At 41.6% G+C, this 25563-nt stretch overlaps 1 protein-coding gene across 6 annotated transcripts in view; it reads left to right on the forward strand.

The window, feature by feature from the left end:
* Positions 1-24975, forward strand: part of CCDC186 (coiled-coil domain containing 186) — a 46335-nt gene extending 21360 nt beyond the window's left edge. For 4 of the 6 annotated variants that reach the window (XM_083504777.1, XM_083504780.1, XM_083504778.1 and 1 more), the window contains 12 exons: positions 1060-1272; positions 3257-3376; positions 4854-4958; positions 5944-6042; positions 6223-6309; positions 8122-8264; positions 13049-13304; positions 14442-14631; positions 14718-14798; positions 16206-16416; positions 18043-18262; positions 18590-24975. In XM_083504777.1, coding sequence (XP_083360903.1) covers positions 1060-1272; positions 3257-3376; positions 4854-4958; positions 5944-6042; positions 6223-6309; positions 8122-8264; positions 13049-13304; positions 14442-14631; positions 14718-14798; positions 16206-16416; positions 18043-18262; positions 18590-18673 — 1809 coding nt within the window. In that variant the 3' untranslated portion in view covers positions 18674-24975. Of the gene's footprint in view, positions 1-1059; positions 1273-3256; positions 3377-4853; positions 4959-5943; positions 6043-6222; positions 6310-8121; positions 8265-13048; positions 13305-14441; positions 14632-14717; positions 14799-16205; positions 16499-18042; positions 18263-18589 lie in introns of those variants that run through there. The other 2 variants (XR_014526626.1, XM_083504781.1) reach the window with 2 other exon arrangements.
* Positions 24976-25563: the final 588 nt, after the last annotated feature.

A 25563-nucleotide genomic window follows, 5' to 3' on the forward strand; every position in this document is an offset into this window, starting at 1 on the left:
CTGCGCATGCGCCAAAACCCGGAAGTAACCCGTTCCAGTACTTCCAGGTTCCCCGTGGTCCGTAACCCGAAATTGCACAACCCGAAGCATCTGTAACCCTAGGTATGACTGTACTGTTATCCAGACAGACAGAGTAATTATGTTTTCACAGTTACCAATACAGTCATACCTCTTGTTACGTTTGCTTCAGGTTGCGCGATTTCAGGTTGCGTCCCGCGGCGACCCGGAAGTACCGGAAATGGTTACTTCCGGGTTTCGCCGCTCGTGCAGATGCACAAAATGACATCACACGCATGCGCAGAAGCGGCGAATCGCAACCCTCAGACACGGGTTGCATTCTGCTCATGTTGCGAGTGGGGCTCCAGAACGGATCCCGTTCGCAATCAGAGATACCACTGTACAGCATAGTGTTGAGGCTGAAAGAGTGACGACTCTTACGCTGTAGGGCGCAATCTGAATCCATTGTACTCATTTTACATGGATAGAAATGGTGGGGTGGGGGGAGTGGCAGATTAAGAAAGGGGATGGTCCTACTCATTGGTCTTCTACAGATTACTCCTGGAAAATGTTCCCCACAACAAAAAGAGAGCTTCTCATCCCTTCTCTAAAGGTTATTAAAATGGCATAACCCCATTGCTCTGAAATGGTCAAGAAAGGGCAAGACACAAATGTGATAAGGGTTACAAAATACTATTTACTTATTTATCTGTATATTCTTGTTCCCTGTTATTTCCCCCTTTTTTCCTCCATTCCATTTATTTAATTTATTTTTAGACTGCAAGCTGCTTTGACCAGCAACACATTTATTTTATCTGTTCTGGCTTTGAAAGGTTCGGATTAAAAGTCATTAAAAGTCCTAGGCTGAGTCATATTTTCATTTTCTTCTTCCACCTCCTTTCCAACATTTCATTGGAAGCTAGGCATTCTTCAGTCATGAATTTAGATCTCATTGCTTCAGTTGCAGTGATTTTGTATTCTTATTATCTTGACGAATGGAGAGGGGAGGCATATATTCACTCTCATTACCTAAAGTAAACTTGTAGTGTTTGATATTCTAAGGCAAACAAGAAATGTGAAGAAGCCCGCCAAGAAAAAGAAGCCATGGTAATGAAATACGTTCGAGGAGAGAAGGAGTCCCTAGACCTCCGAAAGGAAAAAGAAATACTTGAAAGAAAATTGAGAGATGCAAATAAAGAAATTGAAAAGCAAACTAACAAAATAAAGCAGCTTTCCCAGGAGAAAGGACGTTTGCACCAGCTCTTTGAAACCAAGGTATATCCACTTCATGTTGAGTTTCTTTTGCATTCCTGCGGCTTACCTTGAATTCCAGAAATGGGATTAAAATGCTGAAATGACTTGGCATCTCTTTCAAGTGAATGGGAAATAGAATATATTGAGTCAGATGAAGTTGAGAGTAGAAAGGGGGCTGATTTGAATACAGTGGCAAAAAGCTACCCTCCTATAGACCTTAATCCCAAATCGGGGTGTTGTATGGTGCATGATCACAGCGGCGTAGCGTGAGTTGTCAGCACCCGGGGCAACGCAAGTAATTTGCGCCCCCTAACCCAGGGCAAGGCAAGTAATTTGCGCCCCCCCTAACCCCTAACCTGCGAGTTGCCGCTGGCGCTGCCGCCCAAACGACGCCGCTTGCCCGGAGGAGGAGGGGGGCAGAGAGGCGAGGAAAATGCAACATGGCCCAGCAGCTGCAGCAGCGGCGACGGAGGCGGGGCTGTGAGGAGGGGCTGCCTGGCGCGTCCTCCGCGGCGAGCGCTGAGAGCTGCTGCCTGCCGGGCGCCTTCAGCCCGGACGCGCGCACAGCTCGTCGGTTCCGCGAGACATGCGGCTCTGCTACAGCCTGCGCCCGAGGCTCTTCGGCGACTCCGGAGGCAGCGAGCGCGCCCCCCCCAGATGTTGCGCCCGGTGCGGCCTGCCCCCCTTGCACCCCCCACGCTACGCCACTGCATGATCAAATAAATCTGTGGCATCTTTGTTTCTTCTTTTTTGGGGGGGGGGGAAGAGATGAAGGTCTCCTTGTCTAGAAAACTTAACTACCTAGAATGAAGATGCTCAATGTATATTTATATGTTGCATGTAAAAATTAAGGTTGCACTTTTGGGTTTCTAGCATAAATTTATTAATATAGCCCCCCCCCCAAATAATTATTTTCTTATATGTTTTTTACTTGCATATACTGACTATTGAGCTTCCCGAGAGGTGAACTGCTGACCCACACAGCTAATCTGGTCCACCAGTCCTTCTTTACCGGACTTTCACAGACCTTGGCTCAGTTGACTGCTTCTTGCAATTGACAGCAGCTGGTTTAACCCTCTCTCTGTCTAGCCCAGTGCTGCGATGGGGATGGAAAATCTCATGCACTGCACTTCTCTGCTGATCTGCCCTGCCTCCATTACTCAATAATTTTTCCAGGAAAAATAGTCCCATTAGAGTTCAGGACTGGACAAGTGGACCCTGGAAGGTTTTTTTGGGGGGGGATTTTGCACTGCTTTCTCGCTTCAGAGAATGATTTCAATACTATGAGGATTTTGCTGCCCCCACATGGTGATATTGATATTTTCTTTGACACTGGATTTCCTGGAAACTGTGTAATCATGTCTAAGGCATTTTTGTACATTAAAATGCTTCTGTCTTATTATAAAGCAGTTGAAGAATGCAAAACCTACATTTGGCAGAATGTTTTTCCCCCCAGTACAGATATTGTGTTGCTTTTTCTTTCTCTTTTCCTCCAAATTGCATGTATTTACATTGCCAAATGAGGAAACAAATGACCTCTAAAGCTAGATGATATTAAGGAAGAGAAGGAGGAAGGGTGAGGGGAAAGACAAGGAAGGTAGAGGAGGAAAAGATGAAGTGAGAAGTTGGGGCAGGGCAAACACAGGATTTGAAGAGCTCTCAAGAATTCAGATGTGATACCTTATTATACATATGTGTTGCCATAATATATGACACGAAGCATTGCATTATCAATAGTCACATTAGATTGCAAAACAGAAGTTCAAAGACTTTTCCAGAGATGAGACCTTTTCAGCGTGACTGTCATAGTTCAGTGACAGGCAAGCAGAATTCCCTGAAGACAAGAAGACTACAAATACATTTTGTTCCACTTCAGTGAAATCATTGTGTGCATGCTTAACTCCCCACTGCTTGCAGAAAGGTCGCATGTATTTCTGCCGCTCTGGGCCTATCCATTTAAAAGGCTTCATTTCAAACCTAATAATCTAAAATTATTCTTTTCAAGGAAGCTGAAGCCACCAGAATGTCAAGAGAAATAGAGAAATTAAAAGAAGAAATGAACTCTCATGTGATCAAAGTAAAATGGGCCCAAAACAAATTGAAGGCTGAAATGGATTTACACAAGGTAGGTGTGCTAATGTTATAGAGGGACATTTTCACTGCAGCTCCTATGTCTCTTTGTAAAACATGTGGTGCAAGGTTTGATTGGCTGTTGCTGTGAATGTAGGACAAGTTGATTAACACAATGGGAGCATAACTGGAATGAGAGTGGGTTTTTTTTAATGGTGCTATTCAGTGTCTGCATGTAATCGGAGCAATGAAAGTTGGAAAATGGGTAAAAGGTTGAGAACTGGCATGAAATGAAAACCTATAAACTTAGCAGTGTAGTTCTGCTGTAATTCTGCGCAGGAGACCTTCTCTTCTGGATCAGACAAGTTACCGGTGAAAGATTTTTGGGTTGCACTAAACACTTCATTAGTGACACGGGTGGCACTGTGGTCTAAACCACAGAGCCTAAGGCTTGCTGATCGGAAGGTTAGCGGTTCAAATCCCCATGACAGGGTGAGCTCCCGTTGTTCGGTCCCAGCTCCTGCCAACCTAGCAGTTCAAAAGCACGTCAAAGTGCAAGTAGATAAATAGGTACCGCTCTGGCGGGAAGGTAAACGACATTTCCGTGCGCTGATCTGGTTTCACCAGAAGCGGCTTAGTCATGCTAGCCACATGACCCGGAAAAACTTTCTGCGGACAAACGTCGGCTCCCTTGGCCACTAAAGTGAGAGAAGTGCCGCAACCCCAGAGTCGTTTGCGACTAGACTTAATTGTCAGGGGTCCTTTACCATTACCTTTTTAAACACTTCACTTGGTGGGGATGGACAAGTAGGCATTTCTTAGTGTTGTGAGGCTAAAAAATGTTTCAAATTCATAGTGACCCAATAGTCAAGAATTTAACACATCAAATAGTTTCACACAGACTGCTCTTGGATAATAATGGGATCTTCAGCCAGTGTCTGTTCAACAACCATATCTTAGGTATGGGGTGGTGGTGTTGTGATGTTCAGATATGCCCTTGGTTGCTTAAGGAAAGCAGTGAAGGCTGCCACCCCATCCTGTCCACGTTTGTTCAGACACTGGTCCTTCTGACGTCACTGAAGTTTACTCTCAAAATAGGTATAAATGAGATTACAATCTAAGCCTTTATGTTCCTTCGTTTCCAAAGAATTTAGCTTTATTTATTTTTCTATTGGATTTTTAATTTTGTCCTCTGCTGCTGGCATTAAGCAGGAATTTTGTCATTTCCATGCAGTCCTGAACTTACTGTCGTTGTTCTACATACAGTGGTACCTTGGGTTAAGTAATTAATTCGTTCTGGAGGTCCGTTCTTAACCTGAAACTGTTCTTAACCTGAAGCACCACTTTAGCTAATGGGGCCTCCCGCTGTTGCCGCGCCACCGGAGCACAATTTCTGTTCTCATCCTGAAGCAAAGTTCTTAACCTGAGGTACTATTTCTGGGTTAGCAGAGTCTGTAACCTGAAGCGTATGTAACCCGAGGTACCACTGTACTCATTTAATGGTAGCTAACCATTGTTTATCGATTTTCCAGGACACCAAAGATCGGCTTAAAGAGGCAACCGCAAAAGTCACTCAAGCGAAAGAGGAAGCTGAGCAAATACGAAAGAACTGCCAAGAAATCATAAAAACATATCAGGTGGGTATAATGTTGCATGAAGCAAAATTAAGATGTTGAACTTGCATATAGGTTTTCTTTTCTTTTCATGTGTTCTGATCTTCTGCACTATCGCATCCAATAGAAAGATCTTTCTATTCTGCTGAGTGTACATAATATTATAGTTATTTTTTAGCCACCATACAACTTAGAGGTACTGACCTAAGGTGTAGTGAACACCTGTGTGTGGTAAGGCTAGGGACCAAGGATACTAATTAAATTATGCCCAAGACTCCTTAAGTGGCATGCCATAGCCACCACCCAGCTTTTCTCAGGGCTGAGTTTCCTCTTCTCAGGTGAGAAATCTTCAGTCCAAGTCTAATGGAGGGCACTGGTTCTAATCTTTCTATATGACAGAACAAATGCAACATCTAGAAATAGTATAACCTTTTTGCTTTCACATCTAGAGAATGCAGGTTTCAATATCCACACACACTTAGATTTCAAAAACACAAGTTCTGATCAGGTGATCTCATAACTCTCCTGCCTGCAATAAGCATGTCCTTGCTTATTCTTGGGAGACTGAGAGGTGACATTACACAAAGAAAGAGAGTCTGTTGAGTGGCAATAACATCTGATGTCATTCCTCTGCCTCCTTATTTATCCTTGGGGATATTGACTGCAGGAGAGAGCCATTCTGTATCTTGACCACGCATATGCTTTCCCTGTGTAATATCTGAATGGGGGAGCATATGCATGTCCCTCGTGGCAAATTGCACATAGTCCACACACATCTGGTATCTTATGTTTGTTGTTTCAGAGTGATTGTCTCTCCCTTTTGCATGTTACCCACAGTGCTAAAAACAGTGATCTGTTTCCAAGCTTGTCTTAGAAGAAAATAAGCTCATAGTGTTTGGACTTTAAGTCTGGGATAGATGATTGTAACATAACTTGTACAATAAATAAGGTCTTTTCAGTTTATGAATTGGCATGTGAAGATTTAATAGTGCTCATTCCCTCGCCTTAGGAGTCTGAAGAAATTAAATCAAATGAGTTGGATGTAAAACTCCGACTTACAAAAGGAGAGCTGGAAAAACACTTGCAGGAGAAGTCTGACCATCTAGAGGTAAAATATATTACTCGCTTCAGTGGTTGCATTTTAATGAGGGTTAAGTCTCGTACTGGGGGGGGGGGGAGAGTATAGTGGTGGGTCCAAATCGTAATTGCTGTGTAGATTGAAGTGGACAGGATTGGATCCCATTTTCCTCCATGTTGTATGCAGAATTGTCATTTTTCTCTTTCGAAGGTACATCATGCCAAAATAAAAGAACTTGAAGATGTGAAGCGAACTTTTAAAGAGGGTATGGATGAGCTACGAACTCTAAGGACAAAGGTGAGAGAGAAGAATTCCTTGTAGCCAAAAGAATGAAAGCAAAAGGAAGGAAAACTAACTATTATTTACCTGGCTAGTTTGACTAGATAGATCAGTGCAAATTTGACTTCCAGGGACCTGATGGTTCTGTGCGATATATAATGGCATTGTACTAGCAGTAAGTCCAAGAACTAAAATAATGTGGTACAACCACTTCATCTCTTGTTTCCTGCATTGCTTGTTACAGAGGTTGAAAAGAGGTATTTCAAGTGCCCTTCTAAAGTAAGAAGTATTGAACTTGGCAAGAAGTTCAGAGGATTTGGGCCAAACATAGTCTCTCAAAAAAATTATTGCAGCAGGCATTTCTCTGGTGCCACCATCCTTTTCCTGACCTTGACGTTTTCCTTCTGGAGTTGACATGGTAGCTGTGAGAAGATTTAATTCCCCAAGCAAAGGAAAGAGTTCCTGAATGGCTAAGAGAGCTGCTTCAGGGCCATGATCAGCTCTTTCGACTTTGAATTCAAGTACTGTCACTGAAATGGCTCGAGTGCTACCACAAAATTTATTTTTTGTACAACAGGCAGATAGGGCCAGGAGGGAGAAGGGAAGTGGAGATAGGTATCATCTTTGGAGTCTCATTTGATTAATTCCATAAGGATATATGATGTGCATTATTTGCTGATTTACGTCGTGATAAAATGTAAAAATTTTAGTTTTCAATTGTTGTTCTGAAAAATGTAATAAATGGCATCATCTGTCAGTAGAGCCTTCAAACTCCCCTAAAATCAGGTAGGAAACCTGTCTGTTGCTAATTTCCATTAGAGAGCCACCAATTCACAAGATGTTAAAATGTAATACATTTGCATTTCACTATATCTCCTAAGCATTTAGGATGCAGGGCTATATCTGTGGTCCCCCCCCCCCTGCAAAGTTTAGGAGGGGGGGGGACTTACTGCTTTATATTAAAAGCTGGTTACGATTCTGCTGAGTTCAGGCAGGTGGTGGTTCTTTTTTCTTTCCTTGCCATACTTTCCACACACTTTGTTAAAATGGCCTATCCGATTACGGTAACTGTAGCTAACAATGCCTGGAGATCGGGTGGCTTTTTCTCTTAACTTTAAAACCCCAAACCCTGAAAATGACAAGTAATTATACTTTTGTCAGAGCACTTTCCCAAACAGATCGTGTCCCTTCTTGTAAACAGATAGGTAGGGAAAGAATTATTTAAATGAAGAAGTCGATGACAAAAGCAAGATTAGGATGGGGGAGAAATAGGTTAAGTTTCAGGTACCTTGTGTCTGTGCAAGTTAAATGAAACAAAATCTTAATGTTTATACAACACAGTTTCAAAAAAAAAATATATAACAAGGGGACGTACACAATAAATACAAAATGCTACAATATGATCAATAAAGTTTGGCTGGTAAAAAGAAATCACATTTGAAAGACCTCTGCACCTAAAAGAAGGTACCAGGTATGCTAGTGGCAAGGCGTACCACCAGACAAGGCCTGCCATGTTGATGGCTTGGTCCCTTGTCAAGGGGCATGGGGCACTACTGAAGTGTCCCATCAGAACAACTCAGTGAGTGATGTGGCACATAAGGAATCAGGTGGTCCTTAAGCCTGGTAGAAAATTGGCAACTCGTACAGCTCTCTCAGCAAAGAAGTAAAATGTTGCCAGTAATCTGCTCCTGTGAGTACTGTAGTCTGGTCTTTGCATTCTCAGATACAAGGGGAAGCACTGTGTAAAGTGTTTGTGATTCAAAAAGCTAATAAAATCTACCAGAAAGAATGAAATGCGCCATTTACTTTAACAAGTTCTGCTGTTTTTAGGTCAAGTGTCTAGAGGATGAACGATTGAGAACAGAAGATGAATTATCAAAATACAGAGAAATTATTAATCGCCAGAAGGCTGAGATTCAGAATCTGCTGGACAAAGTGAAAACCATAGATCAGCTCCAGGAGCATCACCAGAGGTAAGATAGTTACATTTTGGTTTTATAGAGCGGATTTTTAAAATACATACAGTGGTGCCTCGCAAGACGAAATTAATTCGTTCCGCAAGTTTTTTCTTCTTGCGAGTTTTTCGTCTTGCGATGCACGGTTTCCCATAGGAATGCATTGAAAATCAATTAATGCGTTCCTATGGAAACCGACTTCAGACCAGGTCCGGGGACAATCTGTCCCCCGACCTCTTCTGAAGGCTGGGGGGGGGGGCGAAAGTCTTTGCTCCCCCCCCCCACGGCAGCATTTTAAAATCGCCCCGGACAGCGGAGGACTTCTCCGCTGTCCGGGGCGATTTAAAAGCCCTCCCGGGAAGGCAGCCAGGGGGGACAAAGATTTTCGCCCCCGGACAGCCTTCAGAAGAGGTCCAGGACCTCTTCTGAAGGCTGTCGGGGGGCGAAAATCTTTGTCCCCCCTGCCTGCCTGCCTTTAAAAGCCCTCCCGGGAGAGCGGAGAAACGCAGCGCGTTTCTCCGCTCCCCCGGGAGGGCTTTTAAAGGCAGGCAGGCAGGCAGGCAGGCAGGGGGGACAAAGATTTTCGCCCCCCGACAGCCTTCAGAAGGCTGGGGGGCGAAAGTCTTTGCTCCCCCCCCCCCACGGCAGCATTTTAAAATCGCCCCGGACAGCGGAGGACTTCTCCGCTGTCCGGGGCGATTTAAAAGCCCTCCCGGGAAGGCAGCCAGGGGGGACAAAGATTTTCGCCCCCCGACAGCCTTCAGAAGAGGTCCAGGACCTCTTCTGAAGGCTGTCGGGGGGCGAAAATCTTTGTCCCCCCTGCCTGCCTGCCTTTAAAAGCCCTCCCGGGAGAGCGGAGAAACGCAGCGCGTTTCTCCGCTCCCCCGGGAGGGCTTTTAAAGGCAGGCAGGCAGGCAGGCAGGCAGGGGGGACAAAGATTTTCGCCCCCCGACAGCCTTCAGAAGGTCTTTGCTCCCCCCCCCCCACGGCAGCATTTTAAAATCGCCCCGGACAGCGGAGGACTTCTCCGCTGTCCGGGGCGATTTAAAAGCCCTCCCGGGAAGGCAGCCAGGGGGGACAAAGATATTCGCCCCCCGACAGCCTTCAGAAGAGGTCCAGGACCTCTTCTGAAGGCTGTGGGGCGAAAGTCTTTGCTCCCCCCCCCACGGCAGCATTTTAAAATCGCCCCGGACAGCGGAGGACTTCTCCGCTGTCCGGGGCGATTTAAAAGCCCTCCCGGGAAGGCAGCCAGGGGGGACAAAGATTTTCGCCCCCCGACAGCCTTCAGAAGAGGTCCAGGACCTCTTCTGAAGGCTGTCGGGGGGCGAAAATCTTTGTCCCCCCTGCCTGCCTGCCTTTAAAAGCCCTCCCGGGAGAGCGGAGAAACGCAGCGCGTTTCTCCGCTCCCCCGGGAGGGCTTTTAAAGGCAGGCAGGCAGGCAGGCAGGCAGGCAGGGGGGACAAAGATTTTCGCCCCCCGACAGCCTGCAGAAGGCTGGGGGGCGAAAGTCTTTGCTCCCCCCCCCCCACGGCAGCATTTTAAAATCGCCCCGGACAGCGGGGGACTTCTCCGCTGTCCGGGGCGAATTTAAAATGCTGGCGGGCGGCAGCGAAGCCTTTGCTGCCGCCCGCCAGCATTTTAAAAAACCTCGGGACAAAGGAGAAGTCCCCCGCTGTCCCAGGGTTTTTTTAAATGTTGCTGGGCGGCAGCGCTGCCGCCCGCCAGCATTTTAAAATCGCCCCGGACAGCGGAGAAGTCCTCCGCTGTCCCGGGGTTTTTAAAAAACCTCTCCGCCCCCCGCCAGGCTTCAGAGCAGCCTTCCGAAGCCTGGCGGCGGGAGGAGGTCCGAGGACAGTGGGCAAGACGCCCTGTCCCGGAGATTTCCCTATGGGCTTTCGTCTTGCGAAGGAAGCCCATAGGGAAATTCGTTTTGCGAAGCGTCTCCAAAACGGAAAAACCTTTCGTCTAGCGGGTTTTCCGTCTTGCGAGGCGTTCGTCTTGCGGGGTACCACTGTATATTATACTTAAAGAGTACTGTTCTTTTAACAAATAATTGATGCTGCCACCCAACTTGTGTACAATCCAAGCAAAGTTTTGTGTGGTATAAACCTTACTGAATGATTTAACCTTGGACATGGCATATAATATTTTGTTGCTGTTTGATATTTCTAGAGTTAGCACCAACTTCAGTTCAACTTGGTATTTAATACCCTGGAAATGACTGTCAGGGGAAGAAAGTTTTTAAAAAGAGGTAGTTTGATTTGATTATTCAAAACTACATGTTTATGTTTAATGTTGTGTTAAAAGCATAGGATTTTAAGCTATTTTAAGAAAACTATTGGACCCTTATCCAGATTCATAGTGACTGAGTGAAAATACAAAAGTCTTCACCTGGTGATGTCTGTGGACTCTGGCTAGTCCATGATCTTAAAATGAATAAAATAGTTCAGGTTTTTTTTTAAAGTCATTTACTTACTATCAATGGATCTCAAAACTGTTTACATCAAAAAATCATAGTACAGCATATAGGTATACAATAAGCACAAGCTCCACATTTTTTTAAAAGCGTCTAGATATGCAATAAAGCACAATATTGATGTATGTAACAATCATATCAATATAGAATTAAAAAAGCAAAACAGAAATACCTGCATAATTTTTTTAACCCTAAATCTCAAAAATGTGCTAGTCACACAACTGCTCTCATAATCTCTCACTTTCATCAATCACGTCCACATACAGCTTAACGAGGTACAGCTTAATGAGGTTTATTTTTTTAAAGTCACATCATTTAATCAATCCCTTACGTTCAACAGCCAGTAAAAATCCAGTACACCAATTATTAATAATCAAAGTAACAGCCAGCAACCAATAGTAATCAATCTCTCCACATTTCAACTACTTCAATAAACCTAGTTCACCCATACTGAACTAACAGGTACTCCTTCCTGCCTCTCACCTGGGTGAGTGGGCAATTCGAAACCAGGGCAGGGGACTCTCACCCTGGAAGGGGCAGTAAGAAGTATAAAACTTTTGGATAACTCCAAACAATAAAATCATAACAGATAATGGTGCTCCAACAATCCTACCATGTAACTAAGCCACATTACAATGCTGGCAACAAATGTTGCACTGTTGATAAATAATAAACACCATGCTAGTGAAAACATGGCACAACATTGGGCTGGTTGTACCCACACCTTCATGGCAACCTAAAAGGTATCAATCCTCTGATAAAACTTTGAAACATCCTTTGTTTTTTGGGGGGACCTTTGGCCCACCCCATGTGGCTGAACTACAACTCTCATCAGCCCAGCAAGTATGGGCAATGGTGAGGGATGATGGGAGTTGTAGTTCAGCTCAAGCTTTCCCACACCTGCCCTATATATATTATCATTTTTAGTTGCAACAAGGCGTTACTGTTACAAAACAAATTTTAATACAAATTTTAATAATAAATTTTAAAATGATTTATTTTCCGAACCCCCCCCCCCCCAAAATAATCATTGTGGCATGTTGGCTAGAGTAGTGGGTCTTAGGTATGGTAAACCCAGAAACTCAAATAGTGTGCAGGTCATTGTCTTAGTCTAAATCTTTGCAGACTACTTGTGAGAATAAAAATGTGATAACTGCAAATCTGATTTAAAATAAATTATCCTATAGTTAATAGTTTAAAACATCCTTCTCCTTATTACTCCTCACTTGATCACCGTGAATTTGTAGCTCCAGGCCTATCACATTGACTCTACTTTCTCAAGAACTTCCCCACCTCTTTCTTTCCATTTCGAGTCTCTCTCTGTTTGGCTTGTTATTAACTGTTTGCATAGGCTTATTAAAATTTTCCTTATTTTTAAAAATAAAAACCTCCATTTCTCTGCAGTTTTCTTCAATAATTAATCTGCATCCCTTCATCTCCTTGAGAAGTGCCTTGCTTTCATACCATGCAGTCTTTGACCTGGGTCCCAGTCACAATTTTTTGTCTCCCTTAAAAGAACAGTCAATTAAAATAACAGACTGTGTAATTGCTCCTTGTTTAACATCAGCCAAGACTCCATTTAATTACAGTGGATTTACTTCTAGAATTCAGACTTGGAAATTACAGAACAAACTAACTTACGGGCAACCGGAACAAAAACATCTGTGCACAATCATGTTTCCATATGGTGCGGGTGAACTAGGGCCTTGAGTATATTTTCAGCTTTCTTGGTGTTAAATGTGTTGCATACTGAATATAGGAGAGCATCATATAAATAGAGAACCACCCACACAGCCCAGGGCACTTGTAAGCAATAATTATCTGAGATGTAGCAATGTTTCAACAACTCTCAACCTCCCTTAGGATTTGTAGAACTAAGCATTTGCATTTCTTCCAATTAACATGGCAACATTGACTTTTTCTTGGAAATGTGCAATCACAGTGCCTGCAATTTGCAACTTATGAGTAACATCTTAATGATCAAAGTGAATCCCAAAATGAAACATTCCTTCATTTTGAAGTTAAAAGCTTTAACTATATGCCATCGTGACTGTGAGCTACAGCACTGGTTTCTAGCATTTATTTCACTTTGCAATAATGTAAACAGTAAACAGCTCAAGTAAACAGTCAATGTCCAAAAATATGTATCTTGTATAGCAGAGCAGGCCTAGGCAACACCAGGACCAAAGCAGCCATGAGCACAATAGCTTTAACTGCAAAGTGTATATGAATTGTGCGGACTTGATAAACTAGGAAACTGTTAGTTGCCTGTCTAGTTTGAACTCCTCTTCTCACATCTCAAAATGATGTCCACTCTTGATTTCAGAGATGAACAAGAGATTAACTCCTTGAAGGAAGAAGTGGGCAGTCTCAACTCTCTGCTTACTGACTTCCAGAAGGACATTGATGGCAGCCGGAAAAGAGAATCGGAGCTATTGGTCTTCACTGAAAAGCTGAGTACTAAGAACGCCCAACTGCAGTCGGAAACCAACTCCCTACAAATGCAAGTAGATAAGATCACCTACAGCGAGAGAGAGTCTCAGAATCAGCTGGAACTAGTGAAGCAAGCAAGAGATGAACTGGTAAATCAGAATTTCAATTAATTGGTTAAGGCTTATGTAATTAATGTTTTTAATTAAACCCTAAGCCCTGGAATAAGCCTGGATGTATTCCTGCTGCTTCTGCTGTTGCTCAATAAATGGCATAATTAAAATAGAGATGCTACAGTTGGGCCAAAGCACGATGAAATAATTCCTGCCTACCTGAAGAAAACCTTGAAAATGTCATCAGCCCCTGCCTTTGAGCCAGTCAGCCACTCGGCACAAAGGCAGATGCATCTTACTATATTTATAGTGAATAGGAGAAACCCTGCTTCCGTGTGCCACTGCTGAAACCAAATTTGGCAGATTTCTTCTTGGGGAGGGGGGTGCTATTTGAATAAACATGGGGCAGTCTGAATAGGAAAAAAACACAGCCAGGTACTGGCCCATTATAACTGGCCCATTAACCGGCTTGACTTAGGTAATGGCTGGGGATGAAGGGTAAGAAGCATTGCACCACAAATGGTTTAACAACTGAAGGCTTTGCCTCCTGCTGTAAATCAAAATAGTATGGATCTCACTTTAAGGAAGTGGTGGCTGGCTCTCCAGCCTGGTTACTGGGAGTTCTGAAAATCTTCTATGCCTTGTGCAGTCCTCTGATGCTTCCTTGAGCTGTGCATCTTGTTGGCCACCTAATGTAGATTGCAAGTTTTCTGCAAGGTTGGCTTCTATGCAACGTCCAAGCCCATTTGAAGCATTAAATAAATGCTTCGTAGTATGTGAAATGAATATATACAAGCTTACGTTTCAGAAATTGGAAACTGGAATCACATATAGCATAACATGGGCAGCAAAGCTCTAAATTCTCTATAACTGTGGGAGGAAATACGGCCTGTGGAAGTATGAATGCTTGTACTTCATAACACATGGGGACAGCTAATCTGATCTTCCCATTCCTCACAACAGATTCTTATATTCCATGACAACCATATTCTACAAAGCCCCCAGGAACAATATGGTGTATTGGAATATAAGCAGTTGGTATATTGGGTCTTCCTTTTTCTTTTTGCAATGTGTTTTAAAATTGAATGAAATACTTAGTGGGCAATGGGGAAAGCAAATGATAACACATCATAATTTGGACAGTATAAATATATGTGTTTCATTTTATAAATTCAGGCAAGTAAATTGCAGAAAGAAGAGGAACTTCACAGAAACAATGTTCAAGCGTTGCAGGCTGAATTAGCATCTCAACAGAAAGCATTAGCAGACCTCAACACTAAAGCAGATGAATTAAAAGATGAGTTGGTTACGCAGAAGCGAAAGCATGCTGCAAATCTGAAAGACCTCACCAAGCAACTTCAGCAAGGTTAATATTTCTCAGACCTTGATTTGTATGGCTTTTTCCTAAAAACATTAGCACTGCATCAAATAATTTATGGTTTGTTCCCTTAGCACGAAGAAAATTAGATCAGTTTGAAAATGGCAACTATGATAAAGATGTCAGCAGTATGGGGAGTCGTTCTAGCTCATCAGGTAGGTCGTTTGATTAGTCTCATCAATTATTTGTTTAAAAAACCTCTACCAAAATCATGCCAATAAAACATATTGTAGTTCTCAAAGTATATTTTCACCAGCATAATTTCCCCCAACCACACCAGTTACTAACAGTTATCCCCCACCAGATTATAATATACATGAACCCACATCTGTTGAGATTTCGTATCCAACCAGTTCTATATTATTTATAGTAAATAGTAATTCACGGTAACTTTTTTTTCTTCAGTGAAAAAAAGCACATTGGCTTATACAAGGAATGGATTACAATAACTGCAGTGCTTAATAAATGACAGTAGTTGATGACAGTCATACTTTATTACAGAAATAATTTATCTAGAACAGGTCTTGTGTATTCACTTTATCAGGCAATTGGAAAAAGAAAACTCATCGGACAACTTTAACTGCTCAAATGTCTGCCTCTAATGTTCCAACCATTAATTTGCTCTGAGAGTTCTGAATCTCGAATACAATTGCAGTTGTGTGAGGCTACCATGAAATAATGGAATAGTTCTTGGAGAGTTTGACCCTAGCATTTATAGCTTGCTGATTCTTTATATCTTCCTGACTATGTGTTCGATTGCAAATACAAATCAGTTACCTTTTTAGTATTGCTTCCTTGGAAGCTGGCAGTGCACAAATGAAAAATCAATTCATGTTTTACAACAGTGAATCTGCTGCTTTAAAATTCATTGCTTCTCTATAACTTTGAACATGGAGTGGAATTATCTGTCTGTGTAGAGGCCTGCCATCACCTTACAAGGTCTGTAAGTGGCGTCAAAGGCTCTGCACAAATCTAAATGTTTTGTTTTTTAAACCTCCATTATATTTCCATTTTAGTAGTCAAAAAGGTGAGGCACTCGTGAATTTGACCAGATTCTAAACTGGAACAACACTTTACATGGTAAAGCTTTGGCACAATTCTGAATATGTTTGTTTAACAATCAGGGTGGTAGTCACTTGTAATAGGATCTTCCTTTACAGTGGGCCACAACTGTGGATCTCAAAAGCTTCTGCAATTGGGTAGCCTCCTTTAAGTGTCCTTAGCAGAACCCATCCCCCTGTGATTTTTAATAGTTATTATAAATTTGGGTTGCTTTGCTGAGGTCTGCCTGAGTTCTATAGTTTGTCTGTACTAGTCTTGATTATTTTAATTTATTAAATTTATATACTACCTCTTATCAAAAGATCTCAAGGCAATTCACAACCTCAGGGCAGTTTAGGTTTTAGTACTATTATGAAATTTTAGATTTTCATACTGTATTTTATATGTTAGCCATTTTTGTGGAATATTATGTCAAAATGCAGATTAAAATCTTTTATAATCCATAACTTTATTTGACTGAGAGCCATGCATTGCAATTAAGATGTCATTGGTTTTGACAGGATCGCTTAATGCTCGAAGCAGTAATGAAGATCGCTCGCCAGAAAACAGTGGCTCTTCAGTAGCTGTGGATCATTTCCCTGAAGTGGACAAGACCATCTTGATTGAGAGAATAGTAAGGTTACAGAAAGCCCATGCTCGGAAAAATGAGAAGATGGAGTTCATGGAGGATCATATCAAACAGCTGGTTGAAGAAATCAGGAAAAAAACCAAGTATGTACAACATCTGGTCCATTTGGTAATCAGTTTGAAAAAATACAATGCAAGATGCTGTGTTTAAAGTTAACACTGGTACTCTGTATGGTAGCTGGATAACTTCATCGGGAATGGAAATGGTGCCAGACACCTCAATATAGCCCCAATGTATTTCCATGTTTTTTAGGGTGAGGGTGGAGGGCACGCTTCTGCAATGAAAGTTTCCTCCATTTCTCATATATAGGCGCTAATTTGGTAAACGAAATATCTTAATAGTAAACAGAACTTACCATAGAATTAAACTAAAATAGCAATGTTAATTAAACTGTAGTGATTCAAAGCTAATTATGTGTGTTGATGTATGTAAAGCAGTCTGTGCTGTTTTTTTTAAAAAAATCTGATTTGAACGTGAATTCTGAAAGTGCTTCCATAGCAATTTGCTGTTCTCTTTAATTACTACCTTTCATGCAAATTGAATATTAGCAAATTACCCACTGGGAAGCATTAAGCCGAAAGTTTCCTTCACTATTCTTATGCTGGCAGATGTTAGACACTAAGCTCTTCACCTTTGCAAAAGAAAAAAAAACACACGGCACAGTTAATTTGCACGAGCTGTTTCAGTTTGAAGCTGCTAAGTAGTTGTGTAGCACACATCGCTGCAGCAAAGTGTACTGTACACCTACTTTCAGAATACAGTACACGATTGCTAAAGACACAAGCTGGAATCTATTTGCACTTGGTGACACTTGGTGTCATGAAGTCAAATAATTTTTGTCAGTTCCTCACTTTCTTTTTCACAATGAAAACAATACAGTGGTACCTCGGGTAACATACTCTTCAGGTTACAGACTCCGCTAACCCAGAAATAGTGCTTCAGGTTAAGAACTTTGCTTCAGGATGAGAACAGAAATCGTGCTCCGGTGGTGCAGTGGCAGCAGGAGGCCCGATTAGCTAAAGTGGTGCTTCAGGTTAAGAACAGTTTCAGGTTAAGAACGGACCTCCAGAACGAATTAAGTACTTAACCCGAGGTACCACTGTATAGCCAACTCTCATCAGTTGGAGACTACTTCAGCTAAACTCCCTAAGAAATGTACATATGATGGCCCTTAGAGTTAACAATGAGGACAAAATTTGGGAACACTAGTTAGAGTTTGGCTCTGCAGGCCACTGCTTGACGTCTGACCAAGGTTGTTTCCTTTTAATGGTGATGGTGATTCTGGGGACTATATGCCCAGCTGGAAACTGCTAGGACATGATGCTGCCTCTAAAAGCAGTTTTGTCAATTTAAATATCTTGAAGTTTTTGCTGGTGCCAAGACTAGCCATGGGGAATTATGAGCTGCTATTGTGTCTCGGAAGAAGACCATAGCTAGTTTCGCTAGGAAAGTTGCCTTTATGTTTAAATATATAAAACAGCATGGTTTGAAGTATTTTTGCTCTACCTAGAAACTATTCTTAATAAGGTAGTGTTCCCAATGTAACATTTTTATAGAGCAATAATAGCATTTCTCCCACTGAGTTCACTCTGTGACACTCTGCGTGTAGGGACAATGCTGAGTTAGATGGACCAATTTTCTGACAGTACAAATTAGCTGCCTGTGTTCTTTCATGTTGTCACTATCTTACACTGTTTTACTTTCTACAGAATAATCCAGAGCTACATTTTGAGGGAAGAAGCTGGCACATTGTCATCTGAGGCCTCTGATTTCAATAAAGTGCATTTAAGTAGGCGTGGTGGGATTATGGCCTCTCTCTACACATCTCACCCAGCAGACAGCGGGCTCACTTTGGAACTCTCTCTGGAGATAAACAGGAAGCTCCAAGCAGTCCTGGAGGACACTTTATTGAAGAATATTACCCTGAAGGTAATTTGAAATAGAAAATTAGAATACATCATGCTTTTCATCGCACCTTGGTTGTTGTTTTTTAAGTGATGGTATATGACTGCAAGCTATTATAGAAAAAAGCCTTTTAGACATGCTCTGAACAAAGTTAAAATATCTAGGCAGACTGTCATGTGTACCCTGAAGTGAAATAATTTTGAGTAAATCTATCCTTTCTTTCTTACTAATGTGTGCAGGTTTCAAATTGCAGTGGACTTGAATTCATTCAACCTTGAAGACAAGGCACTGTTTTTTTGTTTAATTGGGTATCATAAAGTCCGCTAATATCCCCCTCTATTTTCTTCAAAGGAAAATCTGCAAACACTAGGAACAGAAATAGAACGGCTAATTAAGCAGCAGCATGAACTGGAACAGAGACTGAAGCAAACATAGCTGAGAGCAAGACCAAGGAGGCAGAAAAGACAGGTGCTCCATACCCTCTTGGTATATAACCTGGATATCCACCAGTGTCTTCTGTCAATCCCATGAAGCTTTAATAAAGCAAACTGGAGTATGTTTATGAGCGAGGTTTACAAGGCCCAAGGCCCAGCGCTTGCTTTGCCTGAAGTGATGGAAAACTCTTTGTGAACTTTTCTGAACGCTATGTGCATCCATATTGCTTTTCACTGAAACAAGATATCAACATGCACCATTTTATGCACTTATATTTAGAGAGAGAGAAAAAAATAATTCTGCTTTGTACAACTACAGTACCCTGTTAATGAAGAAGCTTGGTGGAAGGAAAGACTCTTGGGTTTTGCAGTTCTTGGGGGTGGGTAGTGATGGAGAGGGTTGTCCATTGGACATATTAAACTTATTGCCCTCCAGAGGATATATGTCTGGGGGAAACCAAACACTCACACACATGCACTTCCTCTCTTGGATTTATTTAAATTGGTTGATTTTATTTATAACATGCATTGGAAAAGACTTTCATAGTAGACTGTTCTCTAAGGACATGGTACTGCATATTTTATCAATTGGAGACGAGAGAATTTTTTTAAAATCCCTGCTGACTTCTTGGATATGAATTGGATTATTATTATTTTTTAATTAAAGAGAATAATTGAAAGAGAAACTTCTGCAGCTAATTGATGTGAGCTGTTGAAACCAGGATTTCACCTACAGAGATTGCTAATAAAATACAGAGCTATTTATTATTTGAACCCTTGCAAGGCTTTGTAAATTTAAATGGAAATAGCAGTTGCATGTGTGTGCTGTGGCATAAACATATACTCTTGCTACTTTATCGCCTGTCTCATATCTGCCCATGTACTGGCAAGGCCATACTTCTACGTGGGTGGAAGAAGGAAAAGAGGTATTTACTAGGGAACTTAAGTTGTCTATACACTACAAAACTATGGTAGTCTGCTACAAGAAATGACCACATACAAGCTTTCTTAAGAATGGTGAGTGACAGCTTGTGACCCTCCATGTTTTGTTGGACTCTTAACTTCCATCAGTTCTAGTCAGCATGGTCAGGGGCAATGGGATCTGCCCTGCAATCTGGAGGGACACAAGCCTGGCACAGAATGAACAGAAAAAGCTACCCACTATTGGTTGCTGAAATGATAGGCACCGCCAGGAGACAATAATGAACAGCTGCATCTCTGCCAAAAATATGTATGTGAGCTATGCGATTCCTAAAATACAAATTGCAATGCATTGGAAATAACTGAGCACTTGAGTAGTCTTGCTGGTAGATAGCATGTACTTAGTAAAAGCTCAAGAGCAACAAGTAAAATTAAGTTATCGAGGCTGTTTTGGGAAGAGAAGAAGCTGGTGGGAACTTCAGGCTTTTCTCTTTCTCTTGCTTTGACGAGCGCTAGCATGCATTTCCAGGGAGCAGAGCAATAAAAGGGAGGCTCTGGTTTCTTATGCTTTAAACCTTGAAGTGATAATATGTGGTTTTTCATGTTCCTTTTTGAGAAGAGGGCAGTGCATGTTCAGGCTTGAGCTTGTTCTGATAGGAGGAAGATGAAGCAGATGCTTGCCTTCCCCTTTCAGGAAGTCATTGGCGTACGGTAAATGCATTATTCCAACTAGGTCATTGCTTTGTTTTGCCTTATTAGAATATAGCAGCTTTGAAAAGCTACACTGCATCAAAAATTAAGGGTAAGGAAAAGAAATTGACATATGCCTTTCAAGTTTAATTAACTTTCTTCCTTCAGTCCCCCCCTTCCCCACCCAAGGGTGGAGGCTTGAGAGGAAGGCAGCCTCTATTTCAAGTTGCAATGTTTCTTTTCATTTGTTTGTTTGAAATACAAATCTCAACTTGAACTTCTTACGTAGTTTCATGTGGAGGCTCCATTCCTCTTCTCACGTTTGCGGAGAACTGCTCTTTAAAAACAAAAAGGAACCCTAAACAAATGTATTTGTACAAATATGTATATACTGCTAGAGTTTGTATTTTTTAAAAAGCCATGCATTTCATACTTATGTACAGTAGCAACATCACATTAGCAAAACATGTTTGCCTTCCAAATGGAACCTTTATGGTGCTGGGGAGAAAGAACTGTCCTCAGTCTTGTACATACAAAATTAGACACTTTCCCCTGTTTAGTGTTACTTCATTGTGTATGAATTAGAACTGGAGTAACTGAAACTGTACAAGTCTGCAGTTTTTCCTTCAAGGGGGGTCATTGTTAGTCACCAATTACTTGTTTTTAAGGGTCAGGAATTAAGGAGTGTTTACACACAAAACCAACCAACCAACCAACCCAGAATTTCTTGGGGTTTTTAATGGCAGAAGTGTATTTATTTTCAGAATAGTGCATCACTGCGCACCACAAATTTAGCCTATCTACTATATATGCTTGAAAAGTTTATATTTGCAATTGCACTGAGTCTTGTTTAAAATACATCCAGCCTGGGGTGAACCTCCTTTTCTCCTTTCATGAGGAACACAGATGTTCTGGAAGGGAAGAACTTCCTTTTCACCTGTGTGAATTGGTCCAGGACAGAGTTTGACTTAGACTATTAAGATGAAAAAAGAGCTCAGAGAAGGGTGATGTGGTGGAAGCCATTATTTTGATAAGCCTTTTAATAGGCCTGATTGCTTATTCTTTTCTGAATGGAGGATATCAATAAACTCGAGTGTGTGTGATATGCCTGGACAGCAACTCCCAGCTTGTGGTAAACCAATTGTGTGATGGTAGATGGCACAAGCAGAACTGGATATTTGGTGCTGTATCTGGTGTGAGCTATATTCAGAGTAGACCCATAGAAATTAATGGATGACTTAGCACCATTAATTGCAGTGGGACTACACTGAGTAAAACATAGATGGCTACAACACTTAAGAGGTTTGCCACAAAGCCATCTGTTTTCATTGGCATGCAAAATGAAAAACGGCTTTTTGTATTGAGCGAGTGCTCTCTGCAGAATATGCCAACAAACAGGATAGTAACTGCTGCATGAACAACTTCTGTACTTCTGTACAACCGGGAGACTGCACACCCCAAATTGTTAGAGTATGTCTCAAGGTATTTTCTAAAGGAAGTGTTCCGACAGACTATCAATTTGAATCAGCCCTTTGCATTTGAAGATCACTTTGAAGGTGGAATTATTGGAGAGCAATTTAATTTGATTGTGTCTTTGCCATTCTTTCATAGATGCAATTTGCAAATGCTGTGAGGGCAACTTGACAAGATGAGGGGAGATCTGTAATTGACAAAAGTAGCCAGGGAAGATTCAGGTGAGAAATAGCAGTGCTGTGGGAGCAAAGGGTTAGCATGAGAAGGAAATAATAAATAATAATAATAAATGTTATACTGCCCTTCATTCAAATATCTCAGGGCAGTTCACAACATAAAAACACAAAAGACATAACCCCAAAAAACAAACAAAAAAACCCTCCCACAAGCACATTCTTTAAAAAATAAGATTTTATCTTCCTGGGTTGCAGTCTCCACCCCTAGAACAGTTAACCACCTCTTCCTCCTGATCCAAATCTTTGTCACAGACAGTTGAATTTGCCATTTTATATGGGCAAGCCAATCATTATCACCATAACCAGAGCATCTTCATGGCCAGCATTGTACTTTGTGTTTGCACTGAATTGTGGAGTATGCACGACTCTATCAATATTGAGTTTACTTTACCACTACCATAGTTTTCTGCCTACCTACTTTTCTGTGCAGTAGAAGTAGCTTTGACCACCCAGAGGAAGCAGGCATACTTAATGCTATTCTTTTACCGTCAGAGGTATTTAGGTCAGCATATTAGGCCACCTTCTTTTTGAATATTCAGAATGCTTAATTAGAGACCTCTTCAGGGCTACCTGCAGCAAACCGTCCAAATGATAAAAATGGTGATTCAGCCATTTATAGAAGGGGTTAGTAATAATAAAAAAAACAACACAGAGTTTTGTAGCGCCTTAAAGGCTAACAAATTTGTTATGGCATAGAAGCTTTCATGGGCCTGAGTCTTCATGTGCATGAAATATTATCAAGCAGTATCTGGAGAAAACTTGCTCTAGGAATGGCACATGTTTTGCAGCATTGTATGTCCCCAGTACGCAACATGACGTCTTAATTGGTCTTTAATTCCTGATAATTTAAACTAATTAAATAAGGGAGTTTTCGTCAGACAATGGTAATACAAGGATTAGTGCATGCTATGAACAGGGAAAATATATATAGGAAAGTGCTTCAATATGAAAATAAAGAAATTAGAAAAAATAAAGTGATGTTACCACTATCTAATGCATTTCTGATGTTCCAAATAAACTGCACGTTACTTTTCTTCCTTTTCAAAGCCCGTTCAAGAAAGAAAATATATTTAAGAGTAACCCAGTCCTTTGGCTGCAGACCTTTGCACTTTTCTGGGATTAACCTCCCCTTGAACCCCATGGAGCTTTATAGACAGACCCCCCCCTCCTGCACCATACCTTTAAAGCATCGTCATGCCACTTTGAACCATCATGATTTACCCCCTTAAGACTCATGGAAACACTAGGTTTTTTAAGGATGCTCAAAAGTTGTAAAGAAATCCCTGTTCTCACAGAGCTCATTCTCAGAGTAGTTTAACAATCAGTCCCTCCTTCCAGGGAGCTCCGGCAGTTGTAACCCTGGGAGAAAAATAGGAGACTCATAACAACTCTCAGCACCCTTAACAAACTTCAGGTCACAGAATTATTTGGGGGAAGCCATGACTGTTAAGTGGCATGATACATGAAGAGCGCAGATGGGCCATAACCAGGACTGAGATGCTAAGTCGGTTGTCCAATCTTTCTAGCCTCATAGGAGCCTCTTAAAAAGCAGAGTCTGAAATGACCATGGCACAATTCACAGAAAGTGTTAGAGATAAAAGAACGAGCTCTCTTCATTTTGAGACAAAGATATCGGCAGCATTCTTGAAAGGACAAAGCTGTTCCTTCCATCAGAATTTAAGATTCCATCTTCTGTTAACAGAATGACTTGGGTTTCGTATCTTATTCTTCTCTTTCTAGGCTTTTAAATTCAAGTGCTACGTGGTTTTCAGACACAGGTCAGCTTGGCAGCCAGTCCCGATATCTGTTCTAAATGAGGAGGTTACTCACAGATTTGGGTTCAAAATCTTGGTATGCCCCAGCAAGTTTTCAATTCCATTTCCTGAAGAGCAACAACCTTTACCCAGTGTCAAAATCACAGTGTTGGTTGTTAACAAGTTGACCTCTATCTGTGAGGCAACCCACGTTATTCTTTGTTTAGAAAAATGACAGTAATTCCTCTTGGCGGCTGTCTGCATGTACATGAAAGTGGTAAATCAGATATTTTTGTAACAGAAAATATGCATACTTAGAGGCAGGGTTACTGTCATCTGTGGACATCTGTCATGCAAGACTTGTATATGCATGTAGACAACGTTCATGGAATTTTAAAAGAGTGCGCAAATTAGATGGTGTACCCAAGTATGTACATCACCTGACTGCATTGAAGAGTGTCGTATTTCAGGTGATGATGGGTGATGGTTCTAACTTGGAATTAACATTTGTGGCAGCTCAGTCATACATACATGCAAGCAATCACTTGATGTTCCCACTGAGGTGAGTAGCTCCCCTCCAGTTACTATTGACTGCCATCCTTAGCAAAAAAATAAAATAAAAAATACTCTGCTCTTATTGATGATTAATTTGTTTGCAACTCATTTCTTTCAAGTTAATCATTTGCAAATAGTACTAAGGCTTAGTAATGAGGACCAAAACCACCTGTTTTCTAAGACAGCAGACGTGTTCTACTTTAAAAGTGCATCTTGTTCCTGAAGAATAGAGGGGTAGGAGTGTTCTTTCTGTTCATAATATAATTTTAGAGTAAACAAGCCCCTATGAATGTTACTTTATTCATAATCCTTTTAAAGCAAGGTAGTTTAATATTTTGAAACAACAGTAGGTGGTGCTAGAAAACACTTCATATCCTCTAGCGAAAACAAATTGAAGGGAAAACGATGCCATATCTGTGTGGATCTCTCAGTTCATTACAGGTGTTGAACATATTTTTCCAGAAATGATTATATTATTTATCTACTTTGAGTGCTGATAATTTCATTATGTCCAATCTTCCATTTGTATGTATGTGTATTATGACAAAAATATAGAAAATAATGGCTTGACTAAATCGTATTCTGTAGATATTTCTGTATAAATGATGCCCCCCAATACATGGATATACATTATGTATATATTGGACTTTGAAATAATAAATGCCACAAACAAATGTGTGGGTGCTTCTGTTTAGTACTTCTGACAGCAACATGTCTGGGAAAATACTTAATTTTGACCCTCTGTACATAACCTACAATTTATGGATTTTTAAGAAGACATTTTAACAATTGGTTCTTGTTAACTTATACACCTTCATCCTGCAAAAAATTAATGTACGTATATATGCCCTCATTAGGGACGCGGGTGGCGCTGTGGGTAAAACTTCAGCGCATAGGGCTTGCCGATTGCATGGTCGGCGGTTCGAATCCCTGCGGCAGGGTGAGCTCCCGTCTTTCGGTCCCAGCTTCTGCCCATTTAGCAGTTCGAAAGCACCCCTAAGTACAAGTAGATAAATAGGTACCGCTTTATAAAGCGGGAAGGTAAACGGCGTTCCGTGTGCTGCGCTGGCTCGCCAGATGCAGCTTGTCACGCTGGCCACGTGACCCAGAAGTGTCTCCGGACAGCGCTGGCCCCTGGCCTCTTAAGTGAGATGGGCGCACAACCCTAGAGTCGGACACGACTGGCCCATACGGGCAGGGGTACCTTTACCTTTACCTTTATATACCCTCATTGCAATGCATACCCACTTCTTATTGACTAA

Source organism: Podarcis liolepis, assembly GCF_965112155.1.
Source record: "Podarcis liolepis genome assembly, chromosome: 5".
NCBI lineage: Eukaryota > Metazoa > Chordata > Lepidosauria > Squamata > Lacertidae > Podarcis > Podarcis liolepis.